The following is an 18041-nucleotide window of genomic DNA, read 5'->3' as shown; positions in this document are numbered from 1 at the left end:
ACAAATGAAATATTGCAAATGAACATAATTTTAAATGCATTTTTAGTTAAATGCACTACTTCAGATGGTATTAACTATGACATCAAATAGTCAGAGCCATGCCTCAACACCAGGGGTTCCCAATCTGGGGTCCACAGATCCCTCAGTTAATGGTATTAACAAGTTTAGGATCCGCCGGTTTAGATTGAATCAGACCATTTCAGATCGAGTCTTTTGCATTACTCAAACATGCTTAGGCAAAGGATAGATTGCTTTCATTGATAATAGGAGTAAAGGGAATATTCACTGCACAACGACATTATTCATTTATGTTGTATTATACACACAGGACCACTTTATTAGGTACAGGAGTGGAACCTGGTGTAGTCTACTGTTGCTGTAGCCTCTCCACTTCAAGGCTTAACATGCTTGACTGTGCACCACTGATTGGTCAGAGCAGCAATTGAACCTCTAGACCCTGCCTGCATGCTTTTATGCATTGAGTTGCTGCCATATGATTAGCTGATATATTTGCATTAATAGACAGGTGTACCTAATAAAGTGGCCACCGAGTGTATTGTTAACAATTAGCTTAGTAATTGGTATGTTTTATTACCTGATTTTATTACAATTTTTTTACTGATGGATATGAAATCAAGTACTTCATATTCTAATTCTTTTTTAATTTTCTTTTGCTCAGCATAACAAAACTTTCAAATTCCAGATATATTTACATTTACATTTCTTCCCCTCACAGATATCAGCTATCAGAACACTTCCATCAAAATATAGACATCACCACAACATCCTATACAAAAGCCCTTATTAGTATAGCAGACAGGTTTACATCTACATACTGCAGAAAAGGTTGCCATATTTTATGAAAACTATTTGTTTTTGAGTGTACCATACATGTCTAAAAGTCCAAAGGAATGTATTCCATGATTAATTTACACCAACCAAAAATTTCAGAGACCTTATTGGATATCCAACAAGTAAAATGTTGTTCCTCGCACAGAAAGTCAGGATGTTAAAAAGTTTTTTCTGATGTGCATTAATAATATGACTGCTGGGAAAGCCTAAGAGAAAAGACACTGGGTCCATTTCAAGCTCCATCTTCAGAATCTTTTCCATTTCACCCAGAATATTACTCCAGTATGCCTGAAGTTTGGGACAAGTCCAAAAACAGTGGGTGGAAGTTCCAGTATTTACTTTACATTTAGAACACATTGGAGAAACCCCTGTCTTAAATTTCGAGAGACAATCTGGAGTTAGATAGGCTCTATGCAGAATTTTGAGTTGCAATGCTTTAGTTCTATTGCAAACTGAAATTTTCTTTGCATTATCACAGATGTCTTCCCATGTTTCAGCTGTAATTTCTACTCCCAGCTCTTCCTCCCAGACCCTTCCCAGCTGTTCAGCCTCTCCACAAGTCAAGTCAAGTCACTTTTATTGTCATTTCGACCATAAACTGCTGGTACAGTACATAGTAAAAATGAGACAACGTTTTTCAGGACCATGGTGTTACATGACACAGTACAAAAACTAGACTGAACTACGTAAAAAAAAAACAACACAGAGAAAGCTACACTAAACTACAGACCTACACAGGACTGCATAAAGTGCACAAAAACAGTGCAGGCATTACAATAAATAATAAACAGGACAATAGGGCAAGGTGTCAGTCCAGGCTTCGGGTATTAAGGAGTCTGATAGCTAGGGGGAAGAAACTGTTACATAGTCTGGTCGTGAGAGCCCAAATGCTTCGGAGCCTTTTCCCAGACAGCAGGAGGGAGAAGAAATTGTAGGAGGGGTGCATGGGGCAAGAACATTCCCTCAGGATGCTGTAAAAAGTACTAATGGAGACTTCACCCTTAGAACCAAACACCCTCTTTTCTATGTCAGATCTATAGAAATCAGTTAACAATGATGTATTTTTCTGCATGTAATCTCTTATCTGAAAGAAACGAAAAAGATCCTTGTTGGGTATGTTAAATTTCTGTACTATTTGACTAAAAGACATCATTGTTCCTTCATCAAACAAATCTCCTAGATGGAAAATACCCTTAGAAATCGAAAGTTTAAATCCAGAATCCATTATGCCAGGCTGAAAATCTGGACGGCCGGTTATTGGAGTGAAGGGTGATATTTTCGCTGCGTTGCCCTCAATTTAACGCACCGCCCTCCAAGCCCTGACTGTGTTAATTGTGGAGAAGCACTGTCGACGTTTTGGGCCGAGACCCTTCGTCAGGACTAACTGAAGAGCCAGATACTAAGAGATTTGAAAGTAGTGGGGGGGGGGGGGGGGGAGGGGGAAATACGAAATGATAGGAGAAGACCATGTCCCATTCCCATTCTGATATGTCTATCCATGGCCCCCTCTACTGTCAAGATGAAGCCACACTCAGGTTGGAGGAACAACACCTTATATACCGGCTGGGTAGCCTCCAACCTGATGGCATGAACATTGATTTCTCTAACTTCCGATAATGCCCCTTCTCCCCTTCTTACCCCATCCCTGACATATTTAGTTGTTTGTTTTTTTCTCTCTCTCTGCCCATCACCCTGCCTGTTCTCCATCTCCCTCTGGTGCTCCCCCCCCTCCCCCTTTCTTTCTCCCGAGGCCTCCCGTCCCATGATCCTTTCCCTTCTCCAGCTCTGTATCACTTTCGCCAATCACCTTTCCAGCTCTTAGCTTCATCCCACCCCCTCCGGTCTTCTCCTATCATTTCACATTTCCCCCTCCCCCCGCTACTTTCAAATCTCATAGTATCTGTCTCTTCAGTTAGTCCTGACGAAGGGTCTCAGCCCGAAACGTCGACAGTGCTTCTCCTTATAGATGCTGCCTGGCCTGCTGTGTTCCACCAGCATTTTGTGTGTGTTTGAATTTCCAGCATCTGCAGATTTCCTCGTGTTTGCTGTATTTTCATCTTATTGAGGAAAAGCAAATTAATAAGAGGTTATTTTGCTTGTGAAGTTTTCATATTCTACTTTAAGCATTTGACATAAAAGTGGTTACCTAAATCCTGGGTGGTGATTGTTATTGTTTCCTGTGGACACTGGAGGGCGCTCTTACTTTGGAAACAATGTTGATGAAAGTTTATTTTAAGTAGAGATGGGTAACTATAGATGACAAAGGGAGTTATAAAGTGAAATTGGAAGCTCACTTTGTCCAGTTTAAATTATTTGTTATAGGATATATTTTGATTAATTCCCATTGATGATAGTTGGGGATGCTATTTGATCATTCACTGAACTAGCCGCATGCAAAATAATCTCTGCTTGGCATCATCAAGTTCAGAATAAATTTATTATCAGAGTATGTATATGTTACCAAATACTATCCTGAGATTTATTTTCTTGCAGGGGTTCACAGAGGTACAAAGTACAGTAGAGTCAATGAAAAACTACACACAAAGACTGACAAACTGTGCAAATACAAGAAGATACATAATAATAAATAAATAATGCTCAGAACATGAGTTGTTGGGTCCTTGAAAGTGAGTCCATAGGTTGCATTCAGTGATCAGTTCAGTATTGCTTTGAGTGAAGTCGTCCATTCTGGTTCAAGAGTCTGATCATTATTGACCATAGACATGAGCAGAATTAGGCCATTTGGCCCATCAAGTCTTCTCCGCCATTCAATCATAACTGATCCTTCCCCCCCCTTCTCAGCCCCACTCCCTGCCCCTCTCCCTGTAACCTTTGATGCCCTGTCCAATCGAGTACCTATCAAGCTCTGCCTTAAATACACCCAACAACCTGGCCTCCACAACTGCCTGTGGTAACAAATTCCACAAATTCACCACCCTCTGACTGAAGAAATTTCTTCTCCACATCTCTGTTTTAAATGGACACCCCTCTATCCTGAGGCTGTGCCCTTTTGTTCAAGACTTCCCTGCCATGGGAAACATCCTTTCCACATCTACTCTTTCTTGGCCTTTCAACATTTGAAAGGTTTTATTGAGATCCCCCCTCATTCTTCTAAATTCCAGCGAGTACAGACCCAGAGCAATCAAACGTTCCTTGCATGATAACCCTTTCATTCCCAGAGTCATCCTTGTGATCTCCTCTGAACCCTCTCCAATGCCAGCACATCACTTCTTTGATGAGGAGCCCAAAACTGTTCAAGGTGAGGCCTCGCCAGTGCCTCATAAAGCCTCAGCATCACGTCCCTGCTCTTGTATTCTAGACCCCTTGAAATGAATGCTAACATTGCATTAGCCTTCCTCACCACTGACTCAACCTGCAAGTTAACCTTTAAGGGTGTTTTGCACAAGGACTCCCAAATCACTTTGCATCCCAGAGTTTTGGATTTTCTCCCTGTGTAGAAAATAGTGTCCACATTTATTTCTTTTTTTTTGTAATTTATTTTTTATTGAAGTTCATCATCAAGGAAACATTTCCATAAGATGTATTTCAGATATTGTACATATTGTATAGTCATATATGCCACAAATCTCCACATAATATTTATCTGAGGTATACACTTATAGAAAAGAGAGGAAAGAAAGAACAAGCGAAAGGAGAAAACTATGTACAAGTAGAGAGTGAACTTTTTTTTACAACATATTCATTGATTTGTGAGAATAAAATCAGGCCTATGAGGTGTTATGTAGTTAAACCATTTTTCCCAGTATGAATCAAATTGTTCCAACTTATGATTAACAGATGCTGTTATCTTCTCCAATTTGTAAATGTCCATTGTAATTTCCATCCATGCACTTAAGGTTGGGCTCTCCTGTGATAACCATTTCCTGGTAAGAGTCATTTTACCAGCCACCAACAGTATATTCATTAAATATTTATCTCTTTTCAACTATTCTTGAGGTATATACCCAAAATATATGGTCTTACCTTCTAAGGGTATTTCACATTTAAAGATGTCTTGTAGGGCACTGTGTATCCCACTCTAATAGCCTTTGATAATGGGGCATTCCCAGAAAATATAATGGTTTGCATTTTGATTTCCACAATTTCTCCAGCAAACAGGGAGGTTACTATCATAATGAGATTTCTGAGTGGGCGTAATAAAAATTCTTATCAAGTTTTTCCATTCCATTTCTGTGAACTGGTACACTTCTATTGATATCTCTATAATATTGTCCATTCTTCCTCACTTCACATTTATTTCTACTACCAAAGTGCATGACCATGCATTTTCCAACATTGTATTTCATTTGCCACTTTCTTGCCTATTCTTCTAATCTGTCCAAGTCCTTCTGCAGCCTTCCTGTTCCCTCAACACTACCTGTCCCTCCACCAATCTTCGTATCATCTGCAAACTTGGCAACAAAGCCATCTATTCCATCATCTAAATAATTGATATACAGCTTAAAAGAAGTGGTCCCAATACTGATTCCTGTGGAACACCACTAGTCACTGGCTGCCAATCAGAAAAGGATCTTTTTATTCCCACTTGCTGTCTCTTACCAATCAGCCAATGCTCAAACCATGTCAGAAACTTTCCTGTAATATAATGGTTATTGGATACTAATTATTCTTGAACCTGGTATGAGATCCAAGGCTGCTATACCTCCTTCCTGATGGTAGCAGTGATTCAAATATTCATCGATAAGATTGGCATTTCATTTAAGTCAGAACAAAGGAGGTTTCCCAACAATGCACAGACCTTTTGTGTGAAACGGGTTTTGCATTGTAAAGGTGCAATCTGCTAATCTTTTCCCAGACAAAATGCTTTTAACTGGGAGATGCCTTTCTCAGCCTGTTTTATACTTTAATGATTTGTACTTCATTATATGTTGAAACATGTATGCCACACTTCAGGTCTCCCAGTGAGTGAATCTTGGACAAATTAATAAAATTCATTTGGATCCAAGCTGGGGTTAATTTAACTCTGAATGTGTGGACTTGGGCCTATTGGTTTATGCTGGCAATAATTTTACTTGGCCATGTCTTGACCTGGTATTTTTGCTATCCGGCTGAGACAGGCTGGGTTTGATGTTGACAGTATTCTACCATTAGCCAACTTGCATTGTATTGTTCACAGATAAACAGCATTAAACATTTAGACATACAATTCTGTTCCCCAAACAGCCAGAATGCTGGTTATTATTGTTACTTGACCCATAACTCAATAATTTTATAATTGATTGGATGTGAAAAATATAATGAAACTCTGAAATCTATACTGTCTCATAAATTTCCTTTGCTGCATAAAGCAATTTATATTAAGCCAGTTTAATTTGACAGGGTCATGTGGGTCTCTGTTTCTCATGCTCTCTCTCAATGTAAAATTGTTAAATCTGGAAATTTCTTATTAAATTGAGATGCTGTGTTTTAGTTGAAAATCAATAATTATTGATTGTTTTCAGTGAAACTAAACACCCTAAGATTAAAAATGTAGAATCAGAATTATAATAGTGTACCATGTATAGAACATCTTCCGCGTGATTAGGCTTTAGTTATTTAAAATGTATTTTGTACTAATTTTCTTAATTTGTCTCTGAGAGCTTACTCAAATTTAGTTCAAACAGCAATCTGTTTGTAATATTACACTCAAAATTGCCATTCTTGGTGTATGTGCTTATTGAGTAGAGTTTGGGCAAAGCCTATAGCTTCCACAAAATAGAAATACTGGCAGTATTGAGAATTGCCAGATGATCTCATGTGGCGGAAGCAAGAATTTGTTCTATAGCCATTTATACCCAACGTTTAAATAGATCTCCTTCCAAGTTAATATATTCCATCTTTGTGATAATAAGTAAAATTAGTTGGAAAGGGGATAGCCAGAAGGAGAGAGAAAGTAGAACACAAGTTGCAGAAGTGTGTGTTATTTGAAGTTGGAAAATTCCATTTTCATTCTGTTGGGAAATTGGGCATTGATTTTCTAACTTGAGGTAACACAATCCCTGTATTCCTTTCTCTATCTGTCTTTCTGCCTCTCTCATGGTAATCCAGTTTCATTCTCCTTCCCTACCTTGTTCCTTCTGCCTATCACTACACTCAATATCTTCTGGTTCTCCTCACATCTCCCCAAACTGGTTCCACTTATTTCCTTCTAGCTTCTGACTATACGTCAAACCTTCTCAACTTGGCTCTACCTCCCTCTCCATCCTTCCTTGTTGTCTCGTTTGATCTGTCCATCATCTCCCCCCTCATCTGGTTCCACCTATCTCTAGTCCTCCGTGCCTCACCCCTCCCTCTTTTTTCTTTAGATTGTCTATCTCCATTTTACATCCTCAGTCTTGATGCAGGTCTTGACCTAATACATCGCCTATCCATTTGCTTCTCCTGCAGCTGCTTGAGTGGCTGAGTTCCTCCAGCGGTTTGTATTTTCTACCCTTAAAGCCTATGGTAGTTTGCTGTCTTCAGTTTGGAAGCTAGTAGAGACAATATATTGTGATTCCTTAAAATAGTTAGCAAATAGTAATAGTATGTACCAGTGAGAAGTTTCAAAGCTCTTTAGTCATTTGTGATTAAAATTTACTGCATTTAAGATATTTAAAGAGATAATTGAAAATTATTTCCGTAGATGTTAAGATGCAACCATAACCATAAAGCATCATGAATGCACTGCAAGTTAATAGACCTTGAAAGTAGTTTGACTAAATGAAGATGATAATGAATGTAAACTAAATATAAAGCCCTAGTTGGGCAGCATTTATAAAAAGCGAGACAGAATTAATATTCCATGGCAATGACCCTTCAGGTTAGTAGTCACTAACCTTTTTAAGCCCGATCCCCTACCTCGGCCTTAGTAAAAGGCAAGATCGACCCCAGATCAATTAGTTACACGCATGTGCACTGGGGCAGAAAAGACCGGAAGTAAAACCCCACAACACGGAAGTAGAAATAATGTATAAACGCCAGGGGTACCCACCCTTTTTTTTACACCATGGACCGGTTTAATATTGACAATATTTTTACGGACCGGCCAATGGGGGGTGGGGGGGGTGTTAAACACGATCGGAATATAGCGATACTCGAAACAGGTTCCTTATGTCCAGTCTATTCCACAATTTAGTTTTCGTGGCTCTCGGCACTTAACTTCTGTCCCACACTGCTCACATTTTTTCCGCTTAAAAACTCAACGGGTTTGTCTTTAAGTGCTGGGTGCTTGGACTCAGGGTACAGAAGCAGTTTTGAGGGTTTCATTGCCTCATTGGACAGCCTCCGGGCTCGAACTCCAGCCTCCCGCCCGCCTGCCGCTAGATCCCTTGGCCAGGTGCGGCTGTTCATGGGTGGGGTGAGAGGACAAGGTGAGGGCTGGAGGCCCCCGTGCTGGGGCCGCGGCGGTCGCAGTCCGGAGAGAGCGAGTGAGGAATGCAACAGGGCGCCCACCCGCCCCCCTTGTAGGATCTATCAGCCGACAAAAGTTTGTTTCAGTAGATCGCAGCAAGATAGCTGCTCTGATACTTAAGAAACGCTGAGCCCGAATTAGGTCGTCTACGAATATTTTAGCACTGGATTCCCCACGAACATTCGGAGTGTTAAACAGGTTTAGAGACAGCGCTCCAGGCCAGTAGCAACAGCACTTCTTGCCGGCTGTGCGAGGCCAACCAGTGATCCCGGGTGCGAGCATATCACTGCGTTTAGGCGACTGATGACCTCGCATGGGTTCAAGTTCAACAGTGGGCGTGACAGGGAATGAGGAAAGGTGCAGCTGACTCATATCGTTTCCTCGCGGCCCTGTGGTTGGGGACCACAGAAGTACACTGTGTAGTGCGGGGGAAATGCACGCATGCGCACTGGGCAGAAAGGACGGAACTAAAACCCCGCAACCCAGAAACAATCTCTCAACAGTATTTATGTATTTATTTTTCTTTTTTTTTCGGGATCTACTGGGAAAGTCTCAAAGATCGACTAGTCGATCGCGATCAAAGGGTTGGCAACCACTACTTCAGATGAACAGGAAGCGCAAGAAAAACTGATGTTTAAAGGTGGTATAGAACAAAGGGAATGTCAGTGGAAGACCAAGATAACAGAATTGTTTTTGAACCATCTAGTGAATGAGGACAGCCAGAGCGAATTTAAAAAAAAGGGAGAGGGTGTATCTGCAAAAGACCACAAGACATTGGAACAGAATTAGGCTATTTAGCCCATCAAGTCTGCTCCTGCATTCATTTATGACCGATTTATTATCCCATCAGCCCATATCCTGTGTTCTTGCACGCATTTATCAATCTATTCACCTACACTTTTAATATACCCAGTGACTTGGGCTCCATAGCTGACTGGTAAAATGCAGAACTTAGTTGTTGGAAGTACCCAGCAACTGTGGAGAGAGAAGTCTGAGTAAATGTCAATAATGAGTATATGCATTGATTGTTTGTAAAGCTTTCCTTGTGTTTATTTTTGGCTTCCTATTGGTTTGTGATTGTAGCATAATGTATTCTCGTCTTGTTTAGTATTTTATGCTTTAAAAGTATTGTGCCTGCTAAGTTTAAAAGTCAAATAGAATGTGATTTAGTGTTTCATATTCTAGTAAACAATATTAAGTGATTTGATTAACACTCCTTGCTTGAGATTCAGTACAGTTGTGAAATAAAACGACCCAATGTGAATCAGCAGATCTTTCAGTAAAAATGGTCAAATATTTTATATCATTTGCTCAGGTGAATTATTAAGTTTTTCAGCGTGAGGTGCATTACCAGTCTACTTACAAAAATGGTTTGTTATAGTTTTCATGTTAACAGAAATGTAGCTGAATTGATTAAAGTTTGGGTGAATGCATACTTTCCACTTTCATACCTGATAGATTCTCAATTTGCTTTAAATGAGCAGCAATTTAAAAAGAAAACACCAAATCATTGTTTTGTTTCCCAAATTGCGGGGATTTTGTTCCTGGTCTCATAATCAATAAGGGATGTGTGTGAGGTCAAGCTTTCAGTATTGCACAGATGAGGAGATTGTTGGGACTATTGATTAGAGGCCAAGGATGTCCGTGTGGGGACTGGAGAGTTGATTCATGTGTAGTTTAAAAAGAAATAGCATGTAGGCTTTCATATAGTAGATTAAAGTGGAATTTTATATAAATTAAAAATTTCAGTTGTTTTTCTTTGCTTTTTTACTACATGCCAAATATGAGCATTCTTAAAGATTCCGTGTGTCCTATGTGCTGGATTAATAAATAGATATTATCTATTACCTAGTACTGACAATAATTATCTCTGCTATATTCCTATTCCAGCCCTGGATAGCGTGACTGGAAATGAATCCTGGCATTGCACTGCCATTACTATTCTGTAGCTGGTTCAGAATGACCCCTGCATGTGGCTAATGGAGGGTAAAATTCCAAGATTCGTCTCTACAGTCATATCCTTCTCCCTCTGACTTGATTGACAGTTATTGAACGGTAACAAACAAGTGGTGTCATGGCTGGTTGATAACTGGGAGATGGAAGATGACCTTTCCATTAGCCAACTGGTACCTTGGTCAGTGCAGTAAGATAAGATTACATGCACATAATTTTCTATCTGATTTCTTGGTGAAACTGACTATTATCAAACACATCTTTTGCAAATTGGAATTAACTTTATACTATTTATACCAAGTTATCCTTAATGGAAGGAGCACCTTGTAGTTGAAATTAACTTAAGTGGAGCAGATTTTAGTAGGTTAATAGATGTAACCAGCTGTCTAATTGTGTTGTTTACATACTTTTATTGTCCATTTCATCATTAAGTTTATCTTAATAGTTGGAGTACCAACATTGCTGGTTTGAAACCTATTCAGCCATTCTTTATCATGCTCTATCTACAGTCTGTTTAGATTTCATTATAAATAACTTGCCATGTCCTAGGCCTTTACATATTGGTAGCAAAGTAGAACTCTTCACTGTAGTTAAATATTTAGATAACAAAGTTGAGGCATGACTCAAACATTAATTGAAACATTTGACCAAATATTAATTAACCTGTGTATTTTACCAATGTGTTGAGCTTGGTTTGCAGAACAAAATTGCAAGTGATGATCTAACTACGCTGATTAGAATTCAAAATGCATTCTGGTATCAAAATGGTATCCAAAATGCTTGGACATGCAAACAGATGTGGTATTGGTACTATAGAGATTGAGTGACTGTATTCTTTCACCTTATGTTGGAACATAACCTTGACAGTGTGCTCCCTTGAGTATTCTGACCACATTTGATTTAATCCCAGCTGTACAAGCATTTATGTGGTCACTTTGAAACATGTGAGCTTGCTGTAATTTTCACTTTCACCATCTCCTGTCTTCAAACCAGGTGAATGTTCATGAGGTGATTGTGTTATCCATTTGACCATCAATTTCCAATCCAGTTTCTAATGACTTGTATACTTACAATACTGTGACCCTTTGTCTTATGCCCTTTAACTTTGTAGTTCACTGCTTTGAAGTGAGTTTACATTATGCACAGTTCATAACGATTTTTATCTGTGTGATCATCAGATGTAGAAAACTACTGTGTATTATGATTAGAAACTTGCAGGTGATTAGTTAAGCAGCATTTGAAATGGTTAAGTAAATATGTTTTCATTCTGTCATGTTCTTTGTGTTTGTTAGGGATTTAGTTTTAAACAGAAGGGATAGCAGCCATACTTTAAAATGTTAAAGTTCATGGACTTTATCACAAAATAACATCATGTCAAGTGTTCTGAAGTGTGGGGACAAACACTAAATATCTACCAATATGATTGCATGAGCATTGATTTCTCTAACTTCTGGTAATTTATTGTCCCTTCTCCTTCCCTCCTTCATTCTTTATTCTGATTCCTCTCACCCCTTCTCATCATCAGTTCATCACCTCACCCTGGTGCCTCTCCTCCTTCCCTTTCTCTAATGGTCCACTGTCCTCTCCTATAAGATTCCTTCTTCAGCTCGTTACCTCCGAGCTTCTTACTTAATCTCACCCACCTTCCCTCTCACCTGGCTTCATCCATTACTGAAGAGCTTGTTCTCCTTCCCCTCCCCACCACCTTATTCTGGCTTCATCCCACTTCCTTCCTAGTCTTGGCCCAAAATGTCAATTGTCTATTCTTCTCCATAGATGCTGCCAGACCTTTTGAGTCCATAGATCCTGCCAGTCTTCCAGAACTTTGTGTGTGTGTTCCTCAAGAGTTCCAGTATCTGTAGAATCTCTTGTGTTTACCAATTTTTTAAAAAAACTTTTTTTATTGAGTTTTCAAATAATTACAGAAAGAAAAAAAAGAAAAAAATATACCCTTTCCCCCTCCCCTTAGCCCCTCCCCAATTTCTTATAAATGTGTTGGGACTTAGATCTTGGCAATGCCTCTATTTTTCTTGTGGGTGTTCTTGTTCAGTTTCTCCTTTAAGTCTTCCTGTACTGAAGTTTGTTAAGTACACAGGGGGCACAGATCTTTGGATGTTGGCCAACTTCTGGCATCTCATCAAGTAGCAAATCTCCATTTTTGAGCAGATGCATTGGTTGTAACTGGTTGACTGACCATCACTGTAAGTTTGTGTACACATGAACCGTTTAATCCATGACATTTGTTTCTGGAAATGTCTGTTTATTTAAACTGTACTCAGTTGTTAACTATAGATGTCAGCTTGGCTCATTTTAACATACTTGTGAATAAAAAAAATTGCTGCTTGAAACACCTATCTGGAGTTTACAACAGTGTAGAACAGAAAGAGGATGTGTTGTTGAAGAGTGCTTAACTTCAGATGCAATATTAAACTGATGTTTTGCCTCTTTGTTCTAATCTATAAAATATCCTGTGTTTCTTTGTATTTACTGTGAATGCCCACAGGAAAATGAATCTCGGGTTCTATTTGGTGACATATATGTGCTATGATAATAAATTTACTTTAAACTTTTGAAATAACGTCATTACTTGCCTACCTCTACTGCATTTCAAGATAGTTAATTGTAAGTAAAACTCCAGATTGTAGTGAAACACAAATGCAAGTTAATCTTTTGATTCGAGCACAAAAGTCAATTATCATGTGGAGAAAATTTTCTCAATGTAACCCATAGTCTTATTCCTAATTGAATACCTCTATAAAAATAATGTTCAAGTTAAAGACAAACTTTAAACTACAACTTAGGAAAATCTCTTAAGGCTCAAGTTCTTCATGAACATACATGTGAAGCCAAGTTATGTCCTTGACACTTTTAAATTGATCATGTTTAAGGCTGTTGGATTATTGCAATGTGACATCAATAACTGACAAGACCATTGGTCTGGGTGTATGTTGAGTATGTTGTTAATTCCAGATATTTTTCACTGGTCTGTGAAATTAACTGTATTGCCCTAATTAATTACAAACCCAACTCATTTCAGCTCATTGTTTGGACAGTTTACTTCTGAGTCACTATGTTAGACTTATATCCCCTTAAATATTTAAAAATTAACTTCATTTGTCACATGCAAGTTGACGAGAGCTTTGTAATAGTATGAGATTGCTTATTATATAGCTTATACTGTATCATGGAACAACCCTCTCTGTTTCTACTGTAGTCTGTTTCAACTGAAAAGTCCTCGCTGAGCTCTGTTGGGGAGAAAAACGCAGTTGAGAAGAGTCCAACGAAAGGCCGGCAGCTCCGGAAGATCGACTTGAGAGCACGCTACTGGGCATTTCTGTTTGACAATCTTAGACGAGCAGTGGATGAGATTTATGTCACTTGTGAGTCAGACCAGAGTGTAGTGGAATGTAAGGTATGAGATTTTCTTTCCATATTGCTGTTGCTTGTTAGATAATTTTACTCTAATATAGTCCAATTTTTGACTGATATTTTGAAAGTATTTGTTTTGGACAAAGTTCTATGGAATCAGATATGCTTATCATTTCAAAAGGAGTGACAGTGTGAAGGTGTTGTTTACAATCATATTGCATACATAATTTGCTGTAATTTATGTACAGAATAAGTAATATCTTAGATCTAATGGAACTCTGAAATTATGACAGTTTGGTGGACAGTTTCAATAAAAATAAGTAATCTAAGTTAGGAAATGGAATCGTACTTTTTTTGTAATTAAAATACTGCATTTATGTGTGAATATACAAAATAAAGTTTGAAAGAGGAATGACAACCTATTCGGACTATGCAGAATTTGGCTTTTTGTTGATTCCAGTTCATTTCAATGAAGAACATGCTCACTGTTGCTTTGTTTTATGAATGGAGACCTTTGTGGTTCCGGCAGCACAGATACTCGTGATTCTATGATTATCAAGGCATTGCCAATTTTCATACCATTTGTATGCTTGCAAGCATACCTTTGTGTATAGCATTTACAAGTTGTATTATCCATCAGCTATGCATATCAGCTAAGTAACTAAGAGGAAAGAGGTTGTTTGCTGCTATAAGAGATATTGAGTTATTTGTGTCCACTTGTCAGGCAAATGTGTCTATTTGATGGCATTGCATAATTATTTTAGTTTTGAGCTGAGTAGAGACTATTCAGTGATTTTTTTTTCCCCTTCCTGGCTAATTGAAGTTGATTTTATGGGAGGCCTAGCCTGCTGGTTGTAAATGAATTCATTGATTGTTTTCACTAGATGGCAGCATTGAGGCTTGGGTTTTTTCCTCCTGGACATTCCTGTGTTTCCTGTTTAATGTCTGAATTGGGCTTTTAACCCTTACAAGCAGGCAGCATATCAGAACATTCCTGCATTTATGTCTGATTATAAAGTGAGATTGATTAGCAGTTTTAAGCTAGTGCATGGGTGGTGTACAGTTCTCTGGTGCATTTTCTGCCCAGTTTTTGATAACTTTGTTTTTATTGGAAACTATTTTCAGAATCTCTGGTTAATTCACCTTCGAGGTTGACTGTCACAATTTTTGACAGAGATTTAGCTACACCCATCATTGCACACCTGTGGACTATTAGGACCATAAGACAATAGGAACAGAATTAGGCCATTGAGTCTGCTCTGCCATTCTATCACAGCTGATTTATTTTCCCTCTCAACCCCATACTCCTGCCTTCTCCTCATTACCTTTGACACTCTTGCTAATTAAGAACCTATCAACCTTTGCTTTAAATATTAAATAATTTGCCCTCTGTGGCCATCTGTGGCAGTGCATTTCACAGATTTACCACCCTCTGGCTAAAGAAATTCCTCCTCGTCTTTGTTCTAAAGGGATGTCCTTCTATTCTGAGGCTATGCCCTTTGGTCCTGGACTCCTTCACTACTGGAAACATACTCTACATGTCCACTCTATCTAAGCCTTTCAATATTTGATAGGTTTTAATGAGAATCCCCTCCCCCCCCCCATCATTCTTCTAAATTCCAGTGAGTACACGTTCAAAGCTATCAAATGGCCCTTTTACATTAACTCTTTAATTCCTGGGATCATTCTTGTGAATTTTCTTTGGATCTAGTTGTGCTGAATAAGAGAGCAATTGTAAGAGAGCAATTTTGGTGCTCAGTTCAAAGTTGTAAATTGTGCAGAGGTGACGGGGGGGGGGGGGGGCGGGGGAGGGACTGCTGCTTTATAGCTTTACAGCTTAGTTGGTAGTTAGTTTCTCATAATCAAAAGGTTATGGGTTCAAACCCTGCTCTTGCATGTGAGCATCATATCTAGTTTGACATTTTATCAAAGTGTTGCATTTGGTTGTTGGAAGCGCTATTCTTTGAGTAGACTTTAAAGTGTATACCCATCTGTAGGTTTAATATAAATTTTAAAAATCCCAGGTACGCAAGTTATTTGGTAGCCTTTGTCAACATTTCTTCATTCATCCAGCCTTGGTATAGATTGTCAAAGTGGGCAACTAATTTGCTGTATATGGGATTGTCTCGTGTTAAGTGTCTGTTATGTTCATATACCAGAACATAAAAATAAATAATTTGTGAGTTAATGATGTGCTTTGGAATATAATAAGATCAAGTCAAGATATCATATACACACTTTTTTTTAATAGATTGATCATTCAGAAACATAAGTGTTTATGGTAGTTTTTATACTATAAAAATGTGTCCAATTTTTTTAATGGGAAACCAGTGAAAAATCTGATGCCAGGTTCATTATTGACAAAGATACATTTGTCTAGTTGGAATGAATCATTAAAGCCAATGTATTGATTGGTACAGAATTCTCTATTTTGTCTGGACAAAGCTAAATGGTAGCCATTATGACAAAAAAACTTCTCTCTTGCACCCCAGCATAGTGTTGAATTTCACTTTATTTCATGAAGTATCTCTGATCAATTTTCATGTATGTGAAAATCATTAGCAAATACATTGCTGCCCATCTCTTGATTAAGGGATAATCATATCCTTTCCTCTGAATCAGTTTTGTAAGCACACTCTTGGTGCTCCGGTCTCCTTGTGCATTCCAAAGATGTATGGGTTAGTAGATTAATTGGTCATATGGGTGTAATTGGGTGGTGAGAGCTTGTTGGGCTGGAAGGGCTTGTCACTGTACTCTGTCTCTAAATGAAGAACATTGGGAGTTTTATCCTGCTCTGTGTAGCTGTGTTGAGTAGAGGACCGGCTGGCTCTAAATTCCAGCTTGCCATCCGGTTTTACATAATTCATTTAGTTGGTTCTGATAACTCATAAAATTATTTTGTATTTGTAAGACTAATAACTCAGCTGGATTTTAAAGACAGTCAGTCATTGAAGATTAACATCATGGCACCAGACTGATATTCTTTCTGCAATATGCAGAATATGAAACAATTGTTTGAGAAATAGACTCCAGCCACTTGAAGTGTACAGCTCTGAGATCTGCCAATATATCAGTTAATTTGTTATGGAACATAAATCTGCTCTGAAGATAGGAGTGTATTCTAGGAGTTAACAATGATCTTGTGTGTTTGTTTAATTTGGACAGATATGTACATGGCTCATTTTGTTTTTTAATAGAAGGCATGTATGATTATTGATTGCAGTATAATTCTGTCAATCAGTATAATATCATATGTTCAGCTGACAGGGACTCTGGTGCCTGGTTGTGGTTGGAAGTACATATGGGAGAATTGTGGTTAGGTGGTAGATGGGTTAGTTGTGTAAGAAGATCAGCTGTGTTGTACATTTTTCTTTTCTAGCTCTGGACTGTGCCTTAGGCTGTACAAAAGTATTTGCTGTTAATGGTTCAAAATCCACAAATTTAAACCACAAAATGCATTCACTGTGAGTAGCTTGAAGCTCCAGTCTAATGGATCCGATGATAAATGACAATGAAAGCCTTTGGGGATGCAGAACAATTTCTCTCACATGGCCAGGTTACCCTGAAGGCTTCATAAACACGATCTTTAGCAATAACTACACATGGTGTGTTTGATGTCAAACAGGTCATTTTACTACCAGTAGTTCTCTCTGCTGTTCCTGGCTATTCTATCTCTATGCAGAACTATGGGGAATGACAAGTGCTAATGTTACAATTAGATTTTCCTTGCTGTGTACCACCTATTAAATAGTCTGGAATATATACAGGGTATAGTGAAATTCCTCAGAAGTGGCCAAACCACAGTCATCAGTTTGAAGCAATGGAAAATATTTATTTATGCAGTCACATGTTATGAAGCATTCTAATAATATGCTTATTATAAAAGTAGAACAAGATGAAGTTCCTTTGAAGTTGCTTTCTGCCGTGTGCCTCAAAACAGCATTTATTGAGATTGGCTTATTATTGTCACATGTACTGAGAAACAGTTAAAAGCTTGTTTTGCATCCTACTCATATGGATCAAATCACTACACAGCGCATTGATGTAAAATAAGGTAAAACTATAACAATGCAGAATAAAGTGTAGCAGCTGCAGAAAAAGTCCAGAGCAGGAAAACAATAAGGTCAAGATCATAATGAGGTAGATTTGCAGTAGAGTCCATTTTGCTGTACTAGGGAACCATTTAATAGTCTAATAACTGCAGGGTAGAAGTGTACTTGAGCCTGATGGCATATACTTTGAGGCTTTTGTGTATTCTGCCATATGGGCAGGGGAGATGAGAGAATGTCTGGGGTGGCTGGGGTTTTTAATTATGCTGGTTGCTTTACTGAGGCGACAAGAATATAGACCAGGGTCCACAGAGAGGAGACTGGTTTCCATGATGTGCTGGGCTGAGTGTCCACATCTCTGCATTGTCTTGCAGTCATATGCAGAGTGGTTGCCATACCAAGCTGTCATGCAACTGAATATGATGTTT

At 38.6% G+C, this 18041-nt stretch overlaps 1 protein-coding gene across 5 annotated transcripts in view; it reads left to right on the top strand.

The window, feature by feature from the left end:
• Positions 1-18041, top strand: part of scaper (S-phase cyclin A-associated protein in the ER) — a 327794-nt gene that overhangs the window by 26650 nt on the left and 283103 nt on the right. For all 5 annotated transcript variants that reach the window (XM_073025528.1, XM_073025526.1, XM_073025530.1 and 2 more), the window contains exon 4: positions 13410-13607. In XM_073025528.1, the coding sequence (XP_072881629.1) occupies positions 13410-13607 (198 nt within the window). The remainder of the gene's footprint in view (positions 1-13409; positions 13608-18041) is intronic.

Source organism: Hemitrygon akajei, chromosome 21 (genome assembly GCF_048418815.1).
Source record: "Hemitrygon akajei chromosome 21, sHemAka1.3, whole genome shotgun sequence".
NCBI lineage: Eukaryota > Metazoa > Chordata > Chondrichthyes > Myliobatiformes > Dasyatidae > Hemitrygon > Hemitrygon akajei.
The sequence above is the reverse complement of the archived record's forward strand: the minus strand, read 5'-3'. Positions and strand labels throughout refer to the sequence as shown.